This window comes from Biomphalaria glabrata, chromosome 5 (assembly GCF_947242115.1).
Source record: "Biomphalaria glabrata chromosome 5, xgBioGlab47.1, whole genome shotgun sequence".
Classification (NCBI taxonomy): Eukaryota; Metazoa; Mollusca; class Gastropoda; family Planorbidae; genus Biomphalaria; species Biomphalaria glabrata.
In genome coordinates, this window is record NC_074715.1 from 20,253,418 (window position 1) to 20,275,176 (window position 21,759).

A 21,759-nucleotide genomic window follows, 5' to 3' on the forward strand; every position below is an offset into this window, starting at 1 on the left:
CTCGTATAACTTGGCGCTACAATGTCACGGAGGACCTCAGAGCAGTGGACACCAGGTGGAAAGACGCTTCAGGCATTGCCAGTGACAGATCTCTATGAAGACAGCTTGCATTCCAATTCACCGAACGGTGCATAAGGATCAAAGTCAAATTAAGTAAAATAAACGTAAGATTAGAAGTGGGGCTAAGTAGTCAAGTAAATATTCTGTAGAAGTTTACACTCAAGAAACGAGATGTATTTCTTGTGGTTTATATAAGACATTGTATTTTGTCTAGTATAAAAAAGAACGGCATTGATGACGTCAATAGAAAACTAGACGTTGAGTGACCCAATGCTGGTACAACATGCTTTACTTTGTTGCTTTGTGACTTTGGGGGAAATCTTAAGACAAATGGAATGATAAACGCACATTAAACCAGGCCTGCACAGTTGTTTAGACTTTTTAATGTCAGGAAAAGACTCTCTGTCGTCTGTTGCAAGTCATAATGGCGATGGACACGCTGACAGACTTGTTATTGAGGTCAACGTTTATGTGCAGCAGAAACATGTTCGAGTTGGTCAATTTGAAAGACGTCCTAAATGTCCATTTTCTAGTTAGGATACGAACTCGGTTCACAGGCTTTACACTTATTTCAATGCTGTCATTTCGCAATTAAATGCTTTAGTTTCTTTCAGTTTCTTTGAATGCACCGAAAGCTCTATTTATATAAACTCCTGTTAGAGAGATTTAGAAGTGTCGCACGCTTAGAATTATCTGCGCTAGTTTTGTTGTTGTTGTTTTTTATGGACAATCGGGAAAATGCCAAGCCCTCAGTTTTTATAAACTGAAGGATTTTTTCATTAACTAGTTCATTAAATTAAAATCTAGTTACATTCCGACATACTTCCGTGCATCTTACAGATTGTGCTTCAAGTAAAGTTCCCATTGATTTGTTTTATCTCATGTGTTCCATAGTGGGTTTTGTTTATTACCAGCGTTCCAAATCTACATTCCTTCAGTAATATTCTACCAAAGCGAAGGATTATTTTATTACAGGAACACTTCTTATATTCTCTCATTAAATACTTATTGTTTGATAAGATAACAGCAAGTAAAGAAACATAAAGAGAAAATCGTGCCGGAATAGCCGTGCTATAAGCTCGTCTCCGATTAGCCGTGCTATTTCCTCGAATGTGTCTAGTCGAGAAAAAGGTGTTTATTAAACTAAATTTTTCCAAATTGTCAATGCTCTGTGTAATAAACTAACTTAACTTTTTCAAGATTTGGTGTTTGTTTCTTTGACACCAAAATCTTCTTGTTTAGTCAGATACATAGAGACACAGTGGTAGAGATTCTTAGAACTAAATTTTTCATGTTTACTGTTGTTTTCCCCCTGAACGCAGTTTGTGCACCTGATCTTCGTTACCCGAGCCCCTTCTCTTAGTCTGATGGACCACGTCCACTGGGCTCAAATCATGTTGTAAATTAAAAACTTAATTCAGACATTTTACCTACCTAATAGACTTCAGATTTAGAAACAAAAAAGTGATTTGTGATTCTCCTGAGCAAGAAATAATGTTGGAAGATTAGGAAGGAGTGAAGAATACATTATATTCATTAAGGTGACTTCAATATACTGAGGACGTGGATTTCTGTCAATAATTTTCAAGTCAACTAGTTTTTATATAATTTTATTGTCATCCTAAATATAACAAAAAATAATATTTCTGAATAAATTGTTTGAGAAATTGTTAAGACTTTGCTAAAGCGAACAAGTCATTATGCTAGACACACAATCAATCGTCAACCGTTTGGTACAGTCACAATTAATCTGTACCTCATCTGTCTCACTAAGGACTCGAAAGATAGGTAACTTATAAAAATAGTCAACAGAAAACGTCTGTCTGTGTTTTTTCCCCTTTGAAGAAGTTGAATAATTGATTAAGGAATAAACATTTTGATTTCTTTTTTACTAACTCAAAATAAACCCAATGGAATTCCTGTATTTATTTTCATCACAATTTCATTCAACACACCATTTAATTAAAAAATATATAAATCGCCAACAATAATACATGAGCTAGTGTTTAACAGAATGGGGCCCTGCTGGTTGTGGTCGGGCGGTGGTCTCCTCTGCAACTTCTGCTGACATGGTATCCCATGGTGCAGGCGGTGTTACCGTCTGGTGGGTTGTAGCGACATCTTTGGATAGAGTTGGTAAACAGGTCCACTACGCGTCCATGGCTACAAGCTCCGCCATCTTTTTCAGCTAAAAAATACCGAAACACACTCCTTTGAAAATAACTTATGAACTCAGAAATTTCGTACAAAAAAGTAAATGTTTCTAAAGATTTTGTATCCAACGTACCATTAAAATTGACCATAGAGAGAAGACCGAATCGCTCCTCTGGACAGCCTGGTTGATGGACACCTCCGTTTGGATAGAAATCAACATGACCTACAGAAATTCGGATTCCAAAGCCTGACAAAAATATAAAAAATTGGGAACCATGGTGGACTCCTTAGAATACATGAGTACTTTGTAAGTACTGTTTACATTTTCATAAAACTGAAATTATCAAACATTCAGTAGTAACAATGGCAATTGACCAACATTTTAATAAGCAGGCATTCAGTTGTAACAATGTCGATTAACAAACCTTTTAATAAGTTAATTTCGTTATTATTTATTTAAGCTCCATTATCAAGAAGAGAACATTGGCAAAATGATATTCTAATATATTGTCATATTTAGAATTTTATGTAGTGAATATTCCAGGTGTTTGGGGCCACTGTGGCTGAGTGGTTAAGCGCTTGGCTTCCTGTGTTCGAATCTCGGTGAAGACTGGGATTTTGAATTTTAGGAATTTTAGGACGACCTTGAGTCCACCAAACTCTAATGGGTACCTGTCTTTAGTTGGTTAAAGTAAAGGCGGTTGATTGTTGTGCTGGCTACAAGACACATTGCCATAGGCCAAAGATAAAGATGACCATAACATCATCTGCTCTATAGACCGCATGGTCTGAAAGGGGACTTTTACTTTTTTTTTTTGCAGGTGTTTGGGAAATAAGTCGATGCATCTAGCCAACAAACTGGTAGATGCTTCCAAATGTACAATACGGTACAAACGTTGTATGACAAGGCCTACGTTTTTAAATAAGCTTAGATCATATCAACCTCTAAGTTCAAGCGAAGAGGTGACCGACACTTGACAAGTACAAGCAGGCTCATTGTTGATGTTAGCGGAACATATGTCGTTTGTACAAAGGGAACTCTGTCTGTCTGTCTGTCTGTTTGGTAAAAAAGTTTGTAGGCTACACGTTATTTCTCCTGCACCCAAATCTCGGATCAAGCTGAAATTGTGCTCAATCGTGTCTTTATTTTCTGACAACACAAGAATCATTTTTAAAAATTAAACAATTAGTTAATTAGCTATTGGTAATTTTTTTTTGTTTGGTATCTTGAACAAGGGAAAGAAATTGTACTTGACTGATAAGGTGGCATAAGTTGAACCTTTTATACTTTTAGAGAGAATGTTTGAAATTAACAGTAGATAACTACAAAACCTTCTATTTTCATAAGCACTTCCCTGGCAAAGTGGTTAGTGTATTGTTTGAGGAGGCTAAGACGGCTTCAGCCCTCGAGTTCAAATTCAGGTCGTTCAACTTTTAAAAAAATAAATGAATTACAAAAGCGATCACCCGATATCCCCTTCTTTCTTCCCCTCCCCTTTCCAACTGGTCCAGACAAATGATAGATTCATAGCGAATCGAAAAAGCAAAAAATCATGAAAATTGCAATAAAGAAAAAGCAATTTGTAAGAATATTTGTAAATTATGTCTTAATGGTAGTATAGATCTTTTAGATATATAATTCCATGACTGGTCCAAACTAATTAATACAACTACGCTTAAGTTTTGTTTTTAAAAAGTATTGTATATGTTTTTCTTGTTTAACCTGTATAAGTTTGAAATAATTATTATCTTTACATAAATATGTTTCTAATTTTTATTTTAAGTAACCATATATTTTTGTGAAGGTTAGCTGCAGATTGTACTTTTAGTCTAAATTATTTCCAATAGCTAAATGATTAATGAAGTGATATTTGTAACATTTGTATACATTGTTTTGCTATGCAGTACGATTTTAGGTGTGAAATTTCAGCTCGATAGGAAAATAAAAAATTGTCAGTTACTTCATAGTAGGAACTGAACAATGTCTCTAAGAAGCAATCTCAAAGTTTGTTTGTTTTACTGCTTTTTGAAGAAACTAAATGTTGTACTTTTGTTACATTTGACTCTTCGCGTGTTAGCCATGCACTGTATTAAGATTTTAGAAAAAAAATGTTCAGGTGATTAAAGTTTTTAACAGTAACTGTTATACTGGATGAATATTACAACGCGTTAATCTTTTCCTGTATGTAATGAAATAATGAATTTCTTGAAATACAAAATTCAATTTAAATAAACTTAAAATAGCTAGGACAATTAATCATTTTATGGTGAATTGTACAGTTGAAATATAGTACCTACACTTATAAAATACAGACGTTACTTCAAAAAAGAAGATGATTACTCGCTACGTGTCATGCATCTAGTCATGCATGTTAACCAATGACTTAAATTCTGCCAAGTCAAGGGTTTTCGTGGCTGACTCAGGCAACCCATTCCATGCTCTTATATCATGGGTAATTAGAAGCGTACGTGTAAATAATATTTTAAATTTCTCAATTTGGAGTCTGTTATACAACGTTCTAACGTAAATCTTGTTAATACTGCCCCCCCCCCCTTTAGACCACGGCTGCAGCTCTTAACCAGGACGGCGTTTAAACATCATACTTATGAGTTACAGTGTTTAGCAAGTGTTTATTTATTTTTTTATTATATCAACTTCACACATTGGTTTGTATCTACGTCAAGAGGTCTTCGAGTTGCTTTACAAACCACTTCTTTTGATGCTGTGTTTTGAATCCTTGTCATTAAGTCTGAATTTGACATAGGAGACGTTACCTGCACTAATTAAAGGCTCGGCGTCAGTATGAATTATGTCTACAAACTGGGCATCGCTTGAATCAATTCGAACAAAGCTGGAGTATTTCTCAAAAGCCGGCCCAGCGGGGTCTAAACCTGTTCAAAATGACATAAATCAAGCTAAAATAACAAGCAAAAAAAAAACTTAATTAAAACAATATGCAACACATTAAAATTCAAATTTATTAAAAGTTGCATGAAAAAAAAAAATTAAAAGTTATGCAAAAATAGAACAACAGACGTCACGGTGGTAGAGACAAGGATAAAACTTTAGTGTTAAAGAATTATATTGCAAATTATTGTTAAGTTTATATTCTGTAAGTTAAGTGTTTAATTAGAGCTTCACGTACTCTTGAGAGTTAATACAGACCTAATGTAGTGAGTCTTTGTTCTGAGTAGTATGTGAATTGGGATAGTGTCACCATAAAATAAAACAATGTTATAGTAACCTTATAAAACACTACAGGAAACAGGTCTTTATCTGAGGCTGTATTGTTAAAAAATGACAAAACAGTTCAGAATAACACAGTACACACACATACACAAGCTGACCTGGACACAGGGGCGGACTGGCTATATGGGCATTTTTGCAAATGCACGGTAGGCCGGTACTCAAAAGGGCCTAAAGGGCCTTATGAATGCCACTATGGCACGCATTAAATTGTTAAAGGTTTTATAATATTCTCTTACTAGTCGACCCACGGCGAAGCATACGCAGTTATTTCGCAGGGCGGCCTTAGGTCAATGCAACCTATGCGACCGCAGTGGGCCCCGCACTTTCAAAGGAACCGAGTAATTGTAGGTGTAAATGATGAAATGTCATTCAATAAGGAAAACGCCAATCCTACGCGCGATAAGTAAATACGGCATTACACGTAATTGTGTAATCTGGTGAAAGAAGCTTCTCGCGTCTTAAACTAATGGAGAATTACTTGAGGTCAACGATTCTCGTAGATAGATTGAAACATTCGGTAATTCTTGCTTTTGAGCTTGATCTATGTAGGAAATTATTTTTTTTAATAATAAACTGTATGACTTCACTACACGCAAGGCTCGTATAGTAGTTCTGTACGTAGTAAAGCATTAATAAAATGCAAAGACGAATTTATTTTCTAATACAAACTCTTAAATTTCACTTATTATCCGTCTCCTTACCCAAACTTGGCCCCGCTAAATCCGTTTCGCATAGGGCCCCACAACAGTTTAGTCCGGCCCTGCTATTTAGTGACAGGTGAATACAGAGTAGATTGATTGTTCTCCTTGCCCCTCCCCCCTCCTCTTTTTTCACCGCTACTTTCTACGTGGGGTAGAAATAAAAAAAAACAGTGATCTTTCCATGACTTCTTAGTCACAATGGTTAAGCCCGGCCCTGCTATTTTGTGACTGGGGAATACTACTTGTTCTCCCCCCCCCTCTCTTTTTTTTCGAAGGGTAACTCTAGTCCGTACGACTTGCAGAACTAAAAGAGTGATTTTTTCTTTACTTCTTGCGTGTCCAAACTCTTGAACCATGAAGAGAATTATATATATAGATATAAGGGCTATTTGAACGTCATGCTAAAAACATCTTTTACAGACTACAGTGTAATACTAATTTAATCTAACGCATTTTCAAAACATAATGTAATAGCCTACACCCGTAGACAGTGCTATTAGTAGGCTTCATCCTTTTAGGGCCTACAAACATAGCGATTAAAAAGCAACATAAGGCCTTTACTTCTTATAAAGATATAGAGTATGCATACAGTTATCGATATATTATTAAAAAAACAAAAACATAATGATTTTGAGAACAGATATGCCTATAATTGGAGGACCATCATATTTTATACAATTTATTAGCTGTACTGTCTAGATATGCCTGGGCCGAGTTTGACATCCAGTTCGCCCCTGCCTGGACACCACGACATTTGGACACACCAGTACAGATCAGTTCACAGTACACAACAAGAAACATAAATCCACAGCAAATGTCAAGGAAGCTAAGGTGAACTTCAATGTTGCCAACTAAAATGAAACCAGGGAGCTACAATCAGAACTTTTGGACACGATTCAGAAAGGCCAAACATTGCACACAATGAACAATTTTGGTTTTTAAAACCTGGACACTTCCTTTAGTTTCTACACCGTATACACCAACAAGTTCGCTATTTATAGTTTTTTTTTTTCCACCCTTGATGAAACTCTTGTTAAAAAGTCAACTATTATAAGCATGATATTAATTATTAGCTATAGTATTTGAATGGAAGAGCTGATAACATTAACACAGCCTTAGTTCACAGGAGACGTCTCTAATGAGGTCCAAGTACATTAAATTTTACTACAAGTGTTATTAAACAATGATACCCGATTGTTTATTTTCATTTTCTGCTATCGAAGAACCAGGTCGTTTGTTCACATTATTTCTTGACGTTTGATATAGAATTCATGGAATAATATATTAGAAGACTATAGCATGTGTCTTAGTTAAAAGCAATATCTGAATTGTTGAGTGGTTAGCAGGGGCGGACTGGGTATCGAAATCGGCCCGGGCATTACCATATAAACCGGCCCAAAAATGGCATTTCATATATTTTCGGGGGGGGGGGTATTTTTACCCCACTACGCAATTTATATATATATAAATATATATTAGTGTGTGTGTATATGTCATTAATCTTCATTGCATTCTGACCTTTCATTCTTTCAAACGTTTTTTTCTCTCCTATAATTAGTAGAAAGACAGTACACACCGACAAAGAACAGCTGGGGAGTCCGCCCAGTGGGGTCCGGGGCGAAACCCGGAACCAAAAATTATTTCCGTTATTTTAAGCTTTAAAAATGCATATTTTGAGGTATCTACAGTGCAAGTAGCCTGCTACTCTTCCGCTAAAAAAAATTCAAAAACCAAATCTGCTATTCAATGGCGTCCAGCGACTGGTAGAAAATGGTAAAATGCTTTAGTTTTGGTATTGGAGGGGGAAGGGAAACCACAAAACCCCTTTTGGCTTCGCTAATGAAATTTGGTGACTGTAGTTTGCTTAAGTTGGCTGCACTGGGGCAGTAAGTAAAGTTTCCCTCTCAGACAATGAGGTCTGAGGCAAGTTATGCTTTGAAGACCCTCCAGACTACGCCCATGAGTTATATTATAGGTGTAAGCCTAATTCTCTACAAAATATATAAAGTTTGATAACGCATCGAAAACTGCATTCGTATGTAGCCTGAAAACTCTAAACAATACAATAGCAGCCTAATGAGTTTGAAGCTTTTTGGTATTACTTATAGATTACAGACTTTTCTTCTAATAATAAGATTGTTACGTCTTACGCATTTCATATGTCAATCTAATCATGCATGTTGATCTGTGACTTAAAATATGCTAAATCATTGGTTTTCCTTGCTGACTCAGGCAACCCATTCCATTAAAATATAAGAGAAAGCAGAACGGTTATAGAGGCACTTACTTGATGTGAAAAGCTCTTGCTTCCTCCTGGTACATTCTCAAAAACGCGATTTGTATATGAATATATTATGACCAATTATCTATCTATATATAAAATTCTCTTCATCCCTCAACAGTTTAAACGAGAAGAAGAAGTAAAGGAAAGCTCACTCTCTTATTTCTGCGGATAGTCACCCCACGAAAAAAAACAAGAGAGGGGGGGGGGGGGGAGAACACGTTTTCACAGCTCGCTACGGATGGCTGCGCGCTGGACTGTCAAACCCTGTCCGCTCCCATTCCCCTTCGTCTTGAGGGAGGTCTGGACTAGGAAGTAAACTATCGTCAACTCTGAAGGAACATCCGAAACATGTAAAACATTTTACAAACATTTTACAAACACTATATAGCAGGGCCGGACTTAAGCATTGTGAGGCCCTATTCGCGGGGCCAAGTTTGGGTATCTATCTATATATATATAATTCTCTTCTTCACTCAACAGTTTGGACGAGCAAGAAGTAAAGGAAAGATCACTCTGCGGATAGTAACCCCACTAAAAAACAAGAGAGAGGGAGAACAAGTGGGTAATCACACATCTCTACGGATGGATGAGCGCTGTACTGTCAAACCCTGCCCTCTCCCACCCCCCCCCCCTTCGTCCTGCGGGAGGTTTGGACTAGGAAGTAAACTATCGTCAACTCTGAAGGAACATCAGAAACATATAAAACATTTTACAAGCAAACACGAGGCACGAGAAGCTTCTTCACCTGATTAAACAATTACTGCTAATGCATAATGCCATTTTTATTAATAGCCCGTAGGATTGGCGTTTTCCATATCGAATGACACCCCAAAATGACAAATTTTTTCTATATATTTCCGTATATTTTAAGGACTTTTTCGTATATTTTGCAATTTCGGGAGATTTCCAGGAGCTCCTGGTTAATCGACAGGAGTGCGTGGGAAATCTGTTTTAAGTTATAAAATGGTTTAATTTAATAATTTATACACCTTGAAAGTGCGGATCCTTCGGTCGCATAGGTTGCAGTGGCCTAAGATCGGCCCTGCAAAATAGCGGCGTATAGTACGCCGCCGGTCGACTAGTTTGAAATATTAATCTCCTTGCATTAAATATCGATGTGACAGCGCTAAAGATCTATAAATTATTGTAATAATTTTCATCATTAATGACTTCATACTAAGCATAGGTTTGCCATTAATTATAATAGCATAAAAATTGATTTAGATCTAGATTAATTTTTTTTTTAAGCCTTAAGTGTAGTATTTTTAGATCTATGTTATTAAAAATAAATAAAAAGTAACTTTATTTTTCTTTTCAAATCGCAGAAAGTAGAGCTTTATACCCAGATTGATCTGTGAATAGGTTGGGTGGTTTGCAATTTCGCGGCTGTGTGAATGTGTTAAAGTTAGTTTCTATTAAGGTATTGTTAAAGAGCTAATTGTCGCGCCTTTTTTTTTTCTGCGTTATATCAATGTTTTCTAACTTAACCTCTCTCATCCCTCTTTTTGGTTAAATTTCATTGGAACCATTAAAAGACGGGGGAGGGAAGGAGCAAAAAAAAAATGCTAGTGCCATCAAAGGCCCATGCCGACCAGCGAAATAATTAGGCTAAACACAACCTCGAAGACATCAAAGCAGTCCATGCCGCTCATGCATAGCAGAAAGTACGGTCTAACGTTTTACAAATGATAATATGTACAGTGTATTGTGTATTTTCTTTTTGATATATGTCTTGCTCATGTCACTTTTTTAAAAAGTTGTCTGCATTGAATTTTTTTTTCTTTGGTCGCGACCAGACCGGCCCATTTGGTACCGGCCCACCGGGCATTTGCCCGTTTGCCCATATAGCCAGTCCGCCCCTGGTGGTTAGTAATCTAAATCATAGAAAAACATAGACAAAAAAATAAATAAATTTTGCATATAAAAATAAATAAATTGACCTGAAATGCGTCCAACTTTTTGGTTGGTCAGACGGAATACTTCCTGTCCAGCGTATCCTAACAAATGAGCTCCAAGGCTGTGACCAATCAAGTGAAAGTTCTAAAAACATAAGATTGAGCTAATACGAGCAAAAAAAAAAAAAAAATGGAAATCAGAGACTTTCTAATTAGTTCCATTGATTGCTTGATGGCTCAGTAATTGACGACAAATATCTTTCGTAGACCTTTTTTTAACATCCATTTTATTTGTTGGTTTATTTCTTTAGTATATTTTACACAAAAATCTTTCCACCTTGAGTTCGCTCAACTTCGCTAAACAATTGTTCTCTAGTTTATATGACACTTTTTGTATCTCGGCTAGTAGACGTAGATGTGTTTTATTTAATGCAAATTAACTATATGGATCTTTCACATTTGTATACATTTTGGATTAACAGACTTTGAATGGAATTAATACATTGTTAGCTTACTTTTTCTAGACTGCATTCATGGCATGCATGATATGTCATCCAATATGTGGGCTATATGTTGTCTGACATTGTTACACACCATATTGGCTACAACGTATTAAGAGTTACTACCCCTTGACACTTACCCCATACGCCGCATGCGCAAACAAGTGCATGTCTTGTATCAGACGACCGACCATGGAGCCCACCATTCTGGTGTTAGCAGCGGCCTGGTAGTAGTTAGGTCCCTTAGCGCCCTGTTGCCAGTCAACTGCAACAACATTGATGTCTTCCTGTTGAAAAAGATCAAGGTCAAAGTTCAATTGTATTAATACCCTTTGTTTTATTACAACAACATCTGAGAAAAACGATTCCTCCTCTCCCAAAGTTGTATAAAGTCCATTTATCCCTGTGTTTGCTTTAAACATGACCAGAAACCCAAGCTATGACGCCCTGAGCTGGCAATAACACAACAACGCCGCAGCAGAGGATAGTCACTATTTACTAATCACTGCATCCCAGCTGATAAAAAGTTCCTTTTCAGACCTTGAGATCTATAGGGCAGATGATGTTAAGGTCATCAGGACCGAGACCTAATCCCGCCAGAATTGTCATTACTCCCTACAACACTGACTAGTCCAAATTTTCAAATTGTGTCACATCTGCTTCGAGATATTCACATTTGACTAGAGTAACACATTTAGTAAAATCATTAAATTTAGAAAGCCTTCAGGACAGAAGACTCAAAATTAAAGTAGCAATTATACATAAAACACTGAACTATAATCTTCAAATACAAAAAAACAACTAGATTTAATAAAATAAGACACAAAGATAAAGGCACATTCCTCATCCCATATGCTAGGACAATTTGTACAAACACTCCTTCTTCCCTAGTGCTATTAGAGCATGGAATGGGTTGCCTGAGCCAGCCAGGAAAACCAGTGACTTGGCAGAATTTAAGTCATTGGTTAACATGTATGACCAGATGAATGACGCGTAGGACATAAACATCTTCTTTTTTGAAGTAACGTCTGTATAAGATAAGATAAGTCTGACAGAGTTTGTTCAAAATAAAAGGCAGTCTAACACTATTGTCAATGGTATCTTCATTTATTACATGTATATATTTTATACAAAACCTCTATTCCAGTCAGAACATCATGGGGGGTGGGCTGGAGGAGGACGGAAGGTGGGTGGGTGGAGTGTGGAACCTGGAAGCTGATCTCAAATGAATGATTTTTCATTTAATGTAACAGTTGGTGTATATCACTGAGAATAGAATTATTAGCTTGTTGGTCACACGGGGGAATTTCTGGTTTGACCGTTATCAAAAAGTTTCTTCGCACTGTTAAGTGTGAATAAGTTCCTTAGTAAAAACCTTTCTTACTTTAGATTATTTCAAAATAGTTCTAACTTATTAACTATGATGACATCAGAGCTTTTCACACGTTTGAATTATTTCGTTTCTTTGGGGTGCTGTATTTTTTATTTTTGGTTTATTAACGTTTTCTAATCTATCCCAGGCAAGATAAACGGCTGTGACAATTGTTTCAGAAATCTTTAGACCTCCAGGACTTACTGCATCCAGAAGAGCGTTTTTCATCTCTATGACCCAGTGCGATCCTCCATTGTCCGTGAAGCCGTGAGCAATAATAACAGTCTTTTTGTCACCGCTGTAGCTGGTACCTTTGATGTGGAATTCACCAGCCTGTGGAGTACCAAAAGACCAACATCGGAATGAACGACAAATAAACACCGAAAAAATATATTTTAATGTTGAGAGCTGAGGTCTTCCCCAACTGTGACGTCACCAGTTTATTTAGAGGATGAATTTGATTGTGCTGTAGGTTACAGCTAATAGTAGCACGTTCGTGTACATCTGACATTAATGGGCATAAAACTAGTTGGTGTTTGAAGGAACTAACAAAAAACAAAATGAAATTGAGACGGCAAACAAAATAATTCCCCTCCCCCCCCCCCACACACACAAAAAGCAACTCCAATGAGTAATGTATATTGCAACGCCAATAGCATAATTTGCGTTTAGATATTAAGAATACCATTTTTAACTGCTTTGAAATAATCATAATCTGAACAATTTGAAATAATCTCAATCCATAAGTAGCAGAGTGAAGAAAGTGAAAGAACCACTGGAAGAACTTAGTATGAATCATTAGTAGAAGCGATTCATGAAATAATTTTGATTTTTATTCTACGGATAGAGTACGTAAGCAGCTGAGTTAACAATAAACTTGGTCAAATGTAAACATCTGTTTAGTTGCAAATGGCAATTAAATTTATCCTTGTACTGATCACAAAAAGTTTCACTTAAGATATTTTTTATTTGTTTGTTACATGCATTACAGGTTTCGGATGTTTCTTCAGATTTGAAAATAATTTCATCCTTGCCCTAACCTGCCGGAGAACGGATGGGGATGGCATCGTCTAAGATTCGGACCCGGAACCATGGAGACCACCGAACGACAGTCCAGAGTACATGCCTCTTGACCTGGCAGCCTTCCATTTTGAACCCATCTTGATTAACAACACAGTTAAAGGAATCATTACTAACATAGATTAAGGATAATATTACTTATAATACATTTATCAACATCTACAGACTAGACATAAAATGCCAGTGATCGCTGTTGAAGAAAACAGTGATTTCTGTTTCTTTGATATCTACCTGTATTCGCTGTGGGGCTGCTCGGTGCTGGCGGTTGTACAGGTGGAAAATGATGCTGATGTTAGTTGGACATAAAGGTTTATGGAACACTGTGTTGGTGTAGTCGCTGTTGCTGGAAATATCGTAACACTCGCAGCCTTTGGGCAGTATGGCACTTCTGCAACATCTTCTCAATAATCCCAGGTTAGCTAGACACAAGGGGAGTAATATGTACAACGTAAGAAACATAATTCAACTAATAATACACAACGCAAAAGGCACCTCGAGCCACACGGTACAACGTCAGAGACACATCAAGACACATTGAAAGTCACAGTATCACATGTCAGAGACACAATGAGACACATTGAAATCCCCAGTGTATAACGTTAGAGACGACAATGAGACACATTGAAAGCCACACAGTACAACGTCAGAAACTAATCGAGACACATTGAAGGTAGCATTATACAACGTCAAAGACACATCGAGATACACTAGATGTCACAGGAGAGACAAACTGAGACACATTGAAAGTCAAACTACACAAATAGCTTGTACATTATTAATAGATAGAGTTTTAAGGGCGGAGTTATTATCCCTTTAGATTAGCTTTGATTTTCTCTTTTAAAAAAAAAAAAAGATTTTGTATGTTTTGCTTGTTTTCATTGCTGTGGTCAGGCTACGGATCTGTCAAAAACCGCGTCTTAGCAAACAAGAAGTAACAGGAACCTATATACGAACTTTCACGTGAATTAGTACGGAAATTCATTTAGTATATCAATACGCCCGCTACTGTGCCCATTTTGGTTTTTCTCTTATGTTATAGATTTTGTTGTTTTGTTTTTTCTCTAAGTTGTCTGAATATTTGAAAAAAATTGTGTGTCAGGAATAATTAAAGGAATAATTAATCGAATTCCATTTCTCTGATAAGATATATATTTAGGACAACTGAAACTCAAAGTTGGAGTCATGTTCTAGCAGCTATCGGTCTGATTTAACTTTTGTGGACTACTACACAGTAGTGCATTGCATGTTCATGTACTGAATCTCAATTAGGAATGTTGACTGTCTTCTTGTTCTCCTTTTAAACATTTTTTTTAATGTCGGTTTTCATTTCTTTGTTGTTGTTTTTTTCATTTTTACTATGGAAATAAATTTTTTGAAAACTCTGGGATCCTTTGTGTACTGATTTGGTTTATTCGGCGTGATTCTCAAATTGATTCGGATTTAAGGACTAGAAAAGACAATTTTTTATTGTAGAAATACACAAATTTGAAAGAGAACAGGCTCTCGTAATCACGGCTAGTTCATTGTATCAAATATCACACAAGTGCATAATACAATTTGAAGCATTAAATACGTGACTTGTTTACTGTGTGCTTTTACTTGGTAGGAAATAGCTGACTTTCTTTGATATAAGTTTAAGTAATTTTGGTGAGACAATTACATATCGAGTTAAATCAAATCCATGGCTAGACCAACAGTTCAACAGTCATTTTTTCCTATTACACTTTTGATCTACTTCAATAAACATTATAACACGACATTGTTGAATTCATTATTAAATAAATAAATTATAGCCTTTTATGTAGCGCTACTTTCATGCTTATATAGCATGCTCAGAGCGCTATGGTCCAATCTCATTTGTGGACTACTGGGGGAAGGGGGTATCTGGGAGAAGGTTTTCCGTGCTCAGTAAACACAACTCTGCTCGAGTCGGGTGTCGAACCTCCTTCATAAGTAGCCATACCAAGCCAAGTTCAAGCGTACTTAGCCTCTCGACCACGCTTCCCATTAAGTGCATTTCCTTTCTTCAGATTTTTCTTTCCTAAAGTCTTTGCTTGTGTTTTGTGTCTAGTCTGGAGGAGTAAGTGTTGGAGAGGTTGCTTTTTTTTTTTTCAAATCCTTTATTGCAGACAATTTGTGTTTCTCTCCAGCTGGCTATCACTGAATGTCGCTATACAGGACTGGAAAGTGTTTTCAAAACATTTTATAAACACCATTTGATCTTTAGTTCGTAACGTAGTATATGCATTTATTTGATTAAACACCAGGTGATTAAATGTCTTTTTTTTTTCTTTGTTGATATTTATTTTTCTATTCAAAAGTGGACTCATTGAACTAGACAGTTTGGGAGGTTAAATGTTTACATCTTGTATAAATAAAGATGGTACGAAATAATTTTGTTTTGGAAGGAACGTCTTTAACTAATAAGAAGACCGGAAGTTGTAGTATCCAAGAAAACGTCAACACTTCAAGCAACCAGAAACAAATTCAAAGAAATTAGTTTTTTTATTAAGTCAAGTTGTCACTTATCAAGAAAACACTTGATATAACCAAGGTGTAACAGGAACTGTACCTCTTACTATAACACATACTGGCTATCAATAATATAATCTATTTCTTTTGAAGTTGGGTTCAACAATTGTCAGTAACCTAGACTTAGACATCGAGCTGACAAAAAGGATAGGAAAAGCTACCACAGCATTGGCAAAACTCTCCAAGCGCGTCTGGGAAAATGGTAAATTGACCACAGCGACCAAAATCCTAGTCTTCAACGTCTGTGTTGTGAGCACTCTCCTTTATGGCAGTGAAAGCTGGTCAACATACATGTACCAAGAGCACAGATTGAATAGTTCCCACTTGCACTGCCTGAGATGCATAATGGGCATCTCTTGGAGGGACCATGTCTCCAATCAGGAAGTTTTGAGATTGGCCAATATATGAACAGCATGTAAGCTCTCCCAAGACTAACATATAGAGATGTCTGCAAGCGAGACATGAGAGCCACAGGCATCAGCGAAAGTATGTGGGAAAACATAGCCAAAGACCGGAGTGCATGGAGACAGACTGTGCGTGCTGGGACAACCCTTGCTGAGAACAAAAGAATTGAAGCGGCCTTAATCAAGAGGGAAAAAAAGAAAGCTGCCCTGCCCGCTAGCCCTGAATCAGAGGCATACACATGTACGAATTGTAGCAAAGTCTGCCGTTCTAGAATTGGCTTGATTAGCCACACCAGATTCTGCCCCGTCTCAAGATTAAACCAAAACCAGTGACTCATTTGGGCGCATCCATTGCCTTTCGAGACAAAAAGGAGCCATATATAAATATATAAAAAGAATCAGTTTTTTTGAGTTTTTGATTTATCTTATCTTATATAATACAGACGTTACTTCAAAAAAGAAGATGATTACGTCCTACGCGTCATGCATTTAGTCATGCATATTAAATGACTTAAATTCTGCCAAGTCACTGGTTTTCCTGGCTAGCTCAGGCAACCCATTCCATGCTCTAATAGCACTAGGGAAGAAGGAGTATTTGTACAAATTTGTCCTAGCATATGGGACGAGGAATGTGCCTTTATCTTTGTGTCTTTCAGAGTATTTTATTAAATTTTGTTTTTGTATTTGAAGATTATGGTTCAGTGTTTTATGTATTATTGCTACTTTACTTTTGAGTCTTCTGTCCTGAAGGCTTTCTAAATTTAGTGATTTTACTAAAGGTGTTACTCTAGTCAAATGTGAATATTCGTTTGTTATGAATCGCACTGCTCTATTTTGTGTCTGTTCTAGTTTCTTAATGTTTTCTTGAGTTGAGGGGTCCCAAACAGAGGATGCATATTCTATTATTGGCCTAACCAAGGTTAAATAACATTTTAGTTTTAAGTTCTTATTTGACTTATAGAAATTTCTTTTAATAAATCCTAATGCTTTGTTTGATTTTTTTGTAGTTTCATCAATATGTGGATTCAATGACAGTTTTTCATTTATTATAACACCTAGGTATTTTGCGTTTTTAGTCTGTGTTACTGGTTTGCCATGAATAAGATAAGTGGAATTAATTTGTTTTAGTTTTTTTGTTACTCTTAACAACTGACATTTTTCTGGGTGGAAAGACATGCTCCAATTTGATTCCCATTTCTGTAATTCATCTAATTCTCTTTGTAAAATATCTGTGTCTTGTGTTGTTTTTATTGTTCTATATATTATGCAATCGTCTGCAAATAATCTGACTTTTGTTCCTGAAGTAATGCAATTTGGTAAATCATTTATGTAAATTAAAAATAGTAGTGGACCCAAGACTGTTCCTTGAGGTACATCTGAGTTTACTGTTATCGGTGTTGATTTAGAACATTTTTATTATTACAGTTTGTTCTCTCCCTATCAGAAAGTCTTTAATCCACTGATGCAGTGGACCATTAATGCCGAAATATTTTAATTTTTTAAGCAAACTATGGTGGTGAACTTTGTCAAAAGCCTTAGAAAAATCTAGTAAGATAGCATCTATTTGTTCACTTTTATCTAAACCTTTTGAAAAATCATCAATTAGTCCTATTAGTTGTGTTTCACATGATCTATATTTCCTAAAGCCATGTTGTTATGATGTGAGGACATTATGTTTGTCTAAGTGGTTTATGATGTTACTACATATTATGTGTTCTAGGATTTTACATGTGATGCTGGTAAGTGATACTGGTCTGTAGTTTCCTGGGTCAGATTTTTCTCCTTTTTTTAAATAGGGGGGTGACATTAGTTTCTTTCCAGTCCTTTGGTACTCTGCCCTGGTTAAGTGAAGCCTGAAAGAGTATTTTGAACACTGGGGCTAGCTCATTACTTAGTTCTTTGAGTAATCTAGCTGGATTACCATCAGGTCCAGAAGCTTTATTTGGTTTGGTGTTGGCTAATAGTTTTTGAATTCCATTTTCTTGTACTACTATATCTTCTATGTTGTCTACTTGGTTCAAATTCAGTAATATGTCTTTGTCTCCTGGGGCTGAGAATGCTGATGCAAAGTATTTGTTTAGAATGTTTGCATTAGTTTCATTATCATTATGTATTATGTTATGTTCATCTTTTAATGGCGCTACGCCTGTTGTTTCCATTTTCTTAGACTTAATGTATGACCATAGGTATTTGTTGTTATTTTTAGATATTACATTGTTTATGTATTCACTCTGCAGCTGTCTGCTTACTTTTTGGGTTAAGTGTTTAATTTTTATATACTTTTTGTAAACTCTTTCTGCATTAGTTTCTTTAAATTTTCTATATAGGTTTTCCTTCTGTTTACAAAGCTTCTTTAGTCTATTATTAAACCAGCATTTATTTATTTTGTTTGGTGTGTATTTAGTTGGTATATGATTTTCTATAATGCTTTTAAGATGGTTTTTAAATAAATTCCAGAGGTCATCGACTGGTTGGTTAATGTCTTTTTCTAATAAGAATGTTTGTTGAAAGTTTAATGCAGCTTGGTGTAGTTGTGTTAGGTTACATTTATTCCAGAGTAAGATTTTTCTTTTGGGTTTTGTATTGGCTACTGCTTTTATCTGACTGTGTATTTTTATGATCTCATGGTCTGATAGACCAGTGATAATATTGTTATAAACCTGGTGGTGGCACAGATGGGGGTAGTGGTGTGTGTGTAGTCAGCCGACGCAAATCGCCCCAGGCCAGCGCTAGACGAGCGGTCAAGCGTGACGAGTTACGACTGTCAGCCGAGTCGAGCGTCAACAGGACAGTTCGGGAAGGATCGCCGACGTGAACAAGAGCTCAGGAGCGTCACGAGAGTTATAGTCATCTGACCACCTAGAAACGTCGAGGGGCGTTCTGTCCGGTTCGAGAAGGCCAGTAGGGACCCTATATAAGAGCGGAGGTGTCGCAGTCAAGACGGTCGAGAAAAGGGTCTCAAAGAGACGGTTCAGAAAGGAGGTTCACGGCAGGGGTTCAGAGCCCGGTTCACTACAGTCCGGTTGACTACAGCACAGTTCAGCGGTGTGGGTCTGTACGGAGCATTACGACGGTTCAGTGCGGAGTACTGTCAAGTACAGTTGAGACGGCTGGCGTCTTGATCTTGGTCTGCGATCGAGTCCGACACAACGAGCCTAGTGTGTGAAGTCAGTCCTGAACTGTTGAACCCAGTGCAAGCCCGGAACGAGACGGAGAGGCCAGTGCAAGAGTTGATACGGCGGAACGGTGTTATCGAAGAGATATTTGTACAGTCTTGTGTTACGTGCTGCCAATTGTACAGTATTGGCTGTTATTTATTCAACCATTAAAGCGTTACGTTACTTTGGAGCCCTGAGTTGTCAAGTTCTTTAAGTTGGTGGTGTATGGTGCAGTTTGCAGAGAGCCTGGATAGTGAGATTCGTAACAATATCATAATCAACTACTAATCCAGGTCTGTTGGTTAAGAAGAGATCTAATGTGTTGTTTAATATAGTTGGCTTTTTAATGATTTGATCTAAACTTAGGTTGTGTAAAGTTTCTATGAAAAGCTCATTTATGTCCTTAAGGTTTTGGTGTTTATCTATGGTTAGTGTTTTCCAATTTATATCAGGTAGGTTGAAATCACCCATAATCCAAAAAACTGCATTTTTATTTGTCTCTTTAAGTGTAGTAATCTGATTACATAGTTCCTGCATGTATTCTAAACTAGAATTTGGTGGTCTGTAAATGCTGCCTATTATTAGGGATGTTGAGGTGGTATTAATTTTACAAAATGTTGATTCTATATTTTTTGAGTTAGGTAAGGTAATTTCTTCTGCTATAAGAGTGTTTTTTATTGCTAAAAGAACTCCTCCATGATTATCAGCCCTATCTTTTCTAAAAATTTCATAATTACTATTGAAAATTTCTGCATTATAAATTTCAGGATGTAGCCAAGTTTCTGTGCCTGCAATTATGTCTGGTTTCTCACATTCTAATAAAATTTCTAAGTCTGCTGTTTGTTCCTAATGCTTTGAAAATTTATTACTAAGGTTTTAAGGTATTTTGGTGTTACTTCTTTAGTAGGTTTGTTTAGTGAGGCTGTTGTATTAATTTTAGTAGATTTAGGTTTAACAGGAGTGGATCTGGCTAGTGGTTGGTGAGTTTGGTTTGGGATGGTGTTTAGGATGTTGTATGGGTTAGAAGTGTCTGCATCAAAGGAATCAAACAGTCCTGATGTAAACTGAGGTAACCCACACGGTACACAGTGCCATGATGCATCTTTGTTGCCTAAGGCATAATACACAGGTGTATTCATATGGAGACATGATTAAAGTATGCATTTTGCTGTGGGAATACTAATGTTTGTTTTCTAAAAGTGGTCAGCTAAATGAGATTACAATTTATCTTTTCAAAAAAGAAAGTCATTAAAGCATCAGTGGCTTTTACAATCTGAAACTAAATTCAATTTAGAAAGACAAAAACTAACACAATATTCTGAATGAAGCTTTTGAAATACAAAATTGTATAGAAATATTTCCTAAAAATTAATACACATTTTTTTGTTCTCTCTAGATGGTCGTGAAATGTTGAAACTGTTCGATCACAATTGATTAGAAGGAGTGAAAGAGAAATTACCGTCATTGCCTGGACAGTCCAAAAACTGAGCTCCTACTGCTGATACAGTCTCCACTGCACACACAGACAACAGCAGCACCACTGACACCCACATGATAAATTTGTTCCAAAGCAACAAAATAACTTTCGCTCGTTTTGGACTCTACATACATATATAAGCTTCTGATCAAGGACAGGGATTCTAAAAAAAAAATTTTAAGTGACCTCTAAGCATTCGATTTTGTATTATTATTTTTCTCATTAAGTATTTGATCAAATAATTCATGTATTCACTTTTTGAAATATTCTAACTAACGCATCAAAAATATGCAATATGCAAACTGAACGGAAATAAACATTGCACGTTTAAAGATCCCAGATAATGAAAGAGACTGTCGGTAGAAGCTGTTAAGTTGAAACCAATTATATAAGTTTGAAATGTCCTGTTATGTAACATCACTGATAAGCGGGTTTCCAGTTTAAGAGTTGGCACTAGTCCGTTATGTCAGAATTAAGTCAGCAAGTTTCAATCTTTCTCTTGTGACTTCCTCCTGATATTTGCAAATTAAAAATGTAATTTTGATTATGTTTATTAATCGTAACATTGACCTAGTTTTTTACACTTATGTTCCTGTTTAACACACAAGTTTAGTAGCTTAATGACAAACTGTTTTTAACAATTCTATTCTTTAAAATTTTAAGTTCTTGTTAATAGCTTTCATGACCTAAATACTCTATCAAAAGACCAATAAAATAAAGAGGCGGTTCTAAATCATTTCCAAGACAGTTTCTGTCCATTTCTTGTCTGTTGTCAGGTGAAAATCAAATTTCTTTTTGAAACACCTCTATCCAAGTCGCAACTGCAGGGTCGAACCTGAGCATGGATCTCAAAAACGGCTCTAACGATTTTCCTATAAATTTAACAGTTTAA

General features: G+C 36.3%; 1 protein-coding gene across 1 annotated transcript; it reads right to left on the minus strand.

The window, feature by feature from the left end:
* Positions 1 to 1,971: 1,971 nt before the first annotated feature.
* On the minus strand, positions 1,972 to 21,228 carry LOC129921588 (pancreatic triacylglycerol lipase-like). The gene is made up of 8 exons (XM_056028372.1): positions 20,850 to 21,228; positions 13,528 to 13,715; positions 12,421 to 12,549; positions 10,985 to 11,131; positions 10,390 to 10,489; positions 4,990 to 5,106; positions 2,348 to 2,461; positions 1,972 to 2,248 (listed from the first exon to the last, which is right to left on the minus strand). The coding sequence occupies exons 1-8, from the start codon at positions 20,941 to 20,943 to the stop codon at positions 2,067 to 2,069; spliced, it is 1,071 nt and encodes a 356-aa protein (XP_055884347.1). The 5' UTR covers positions 20,944 to 21,228; the 3' UTR covers positions 1,972 to 2,066.
* Positions 21,229 to 21,759: the final 531 nt, after the last annotated feature.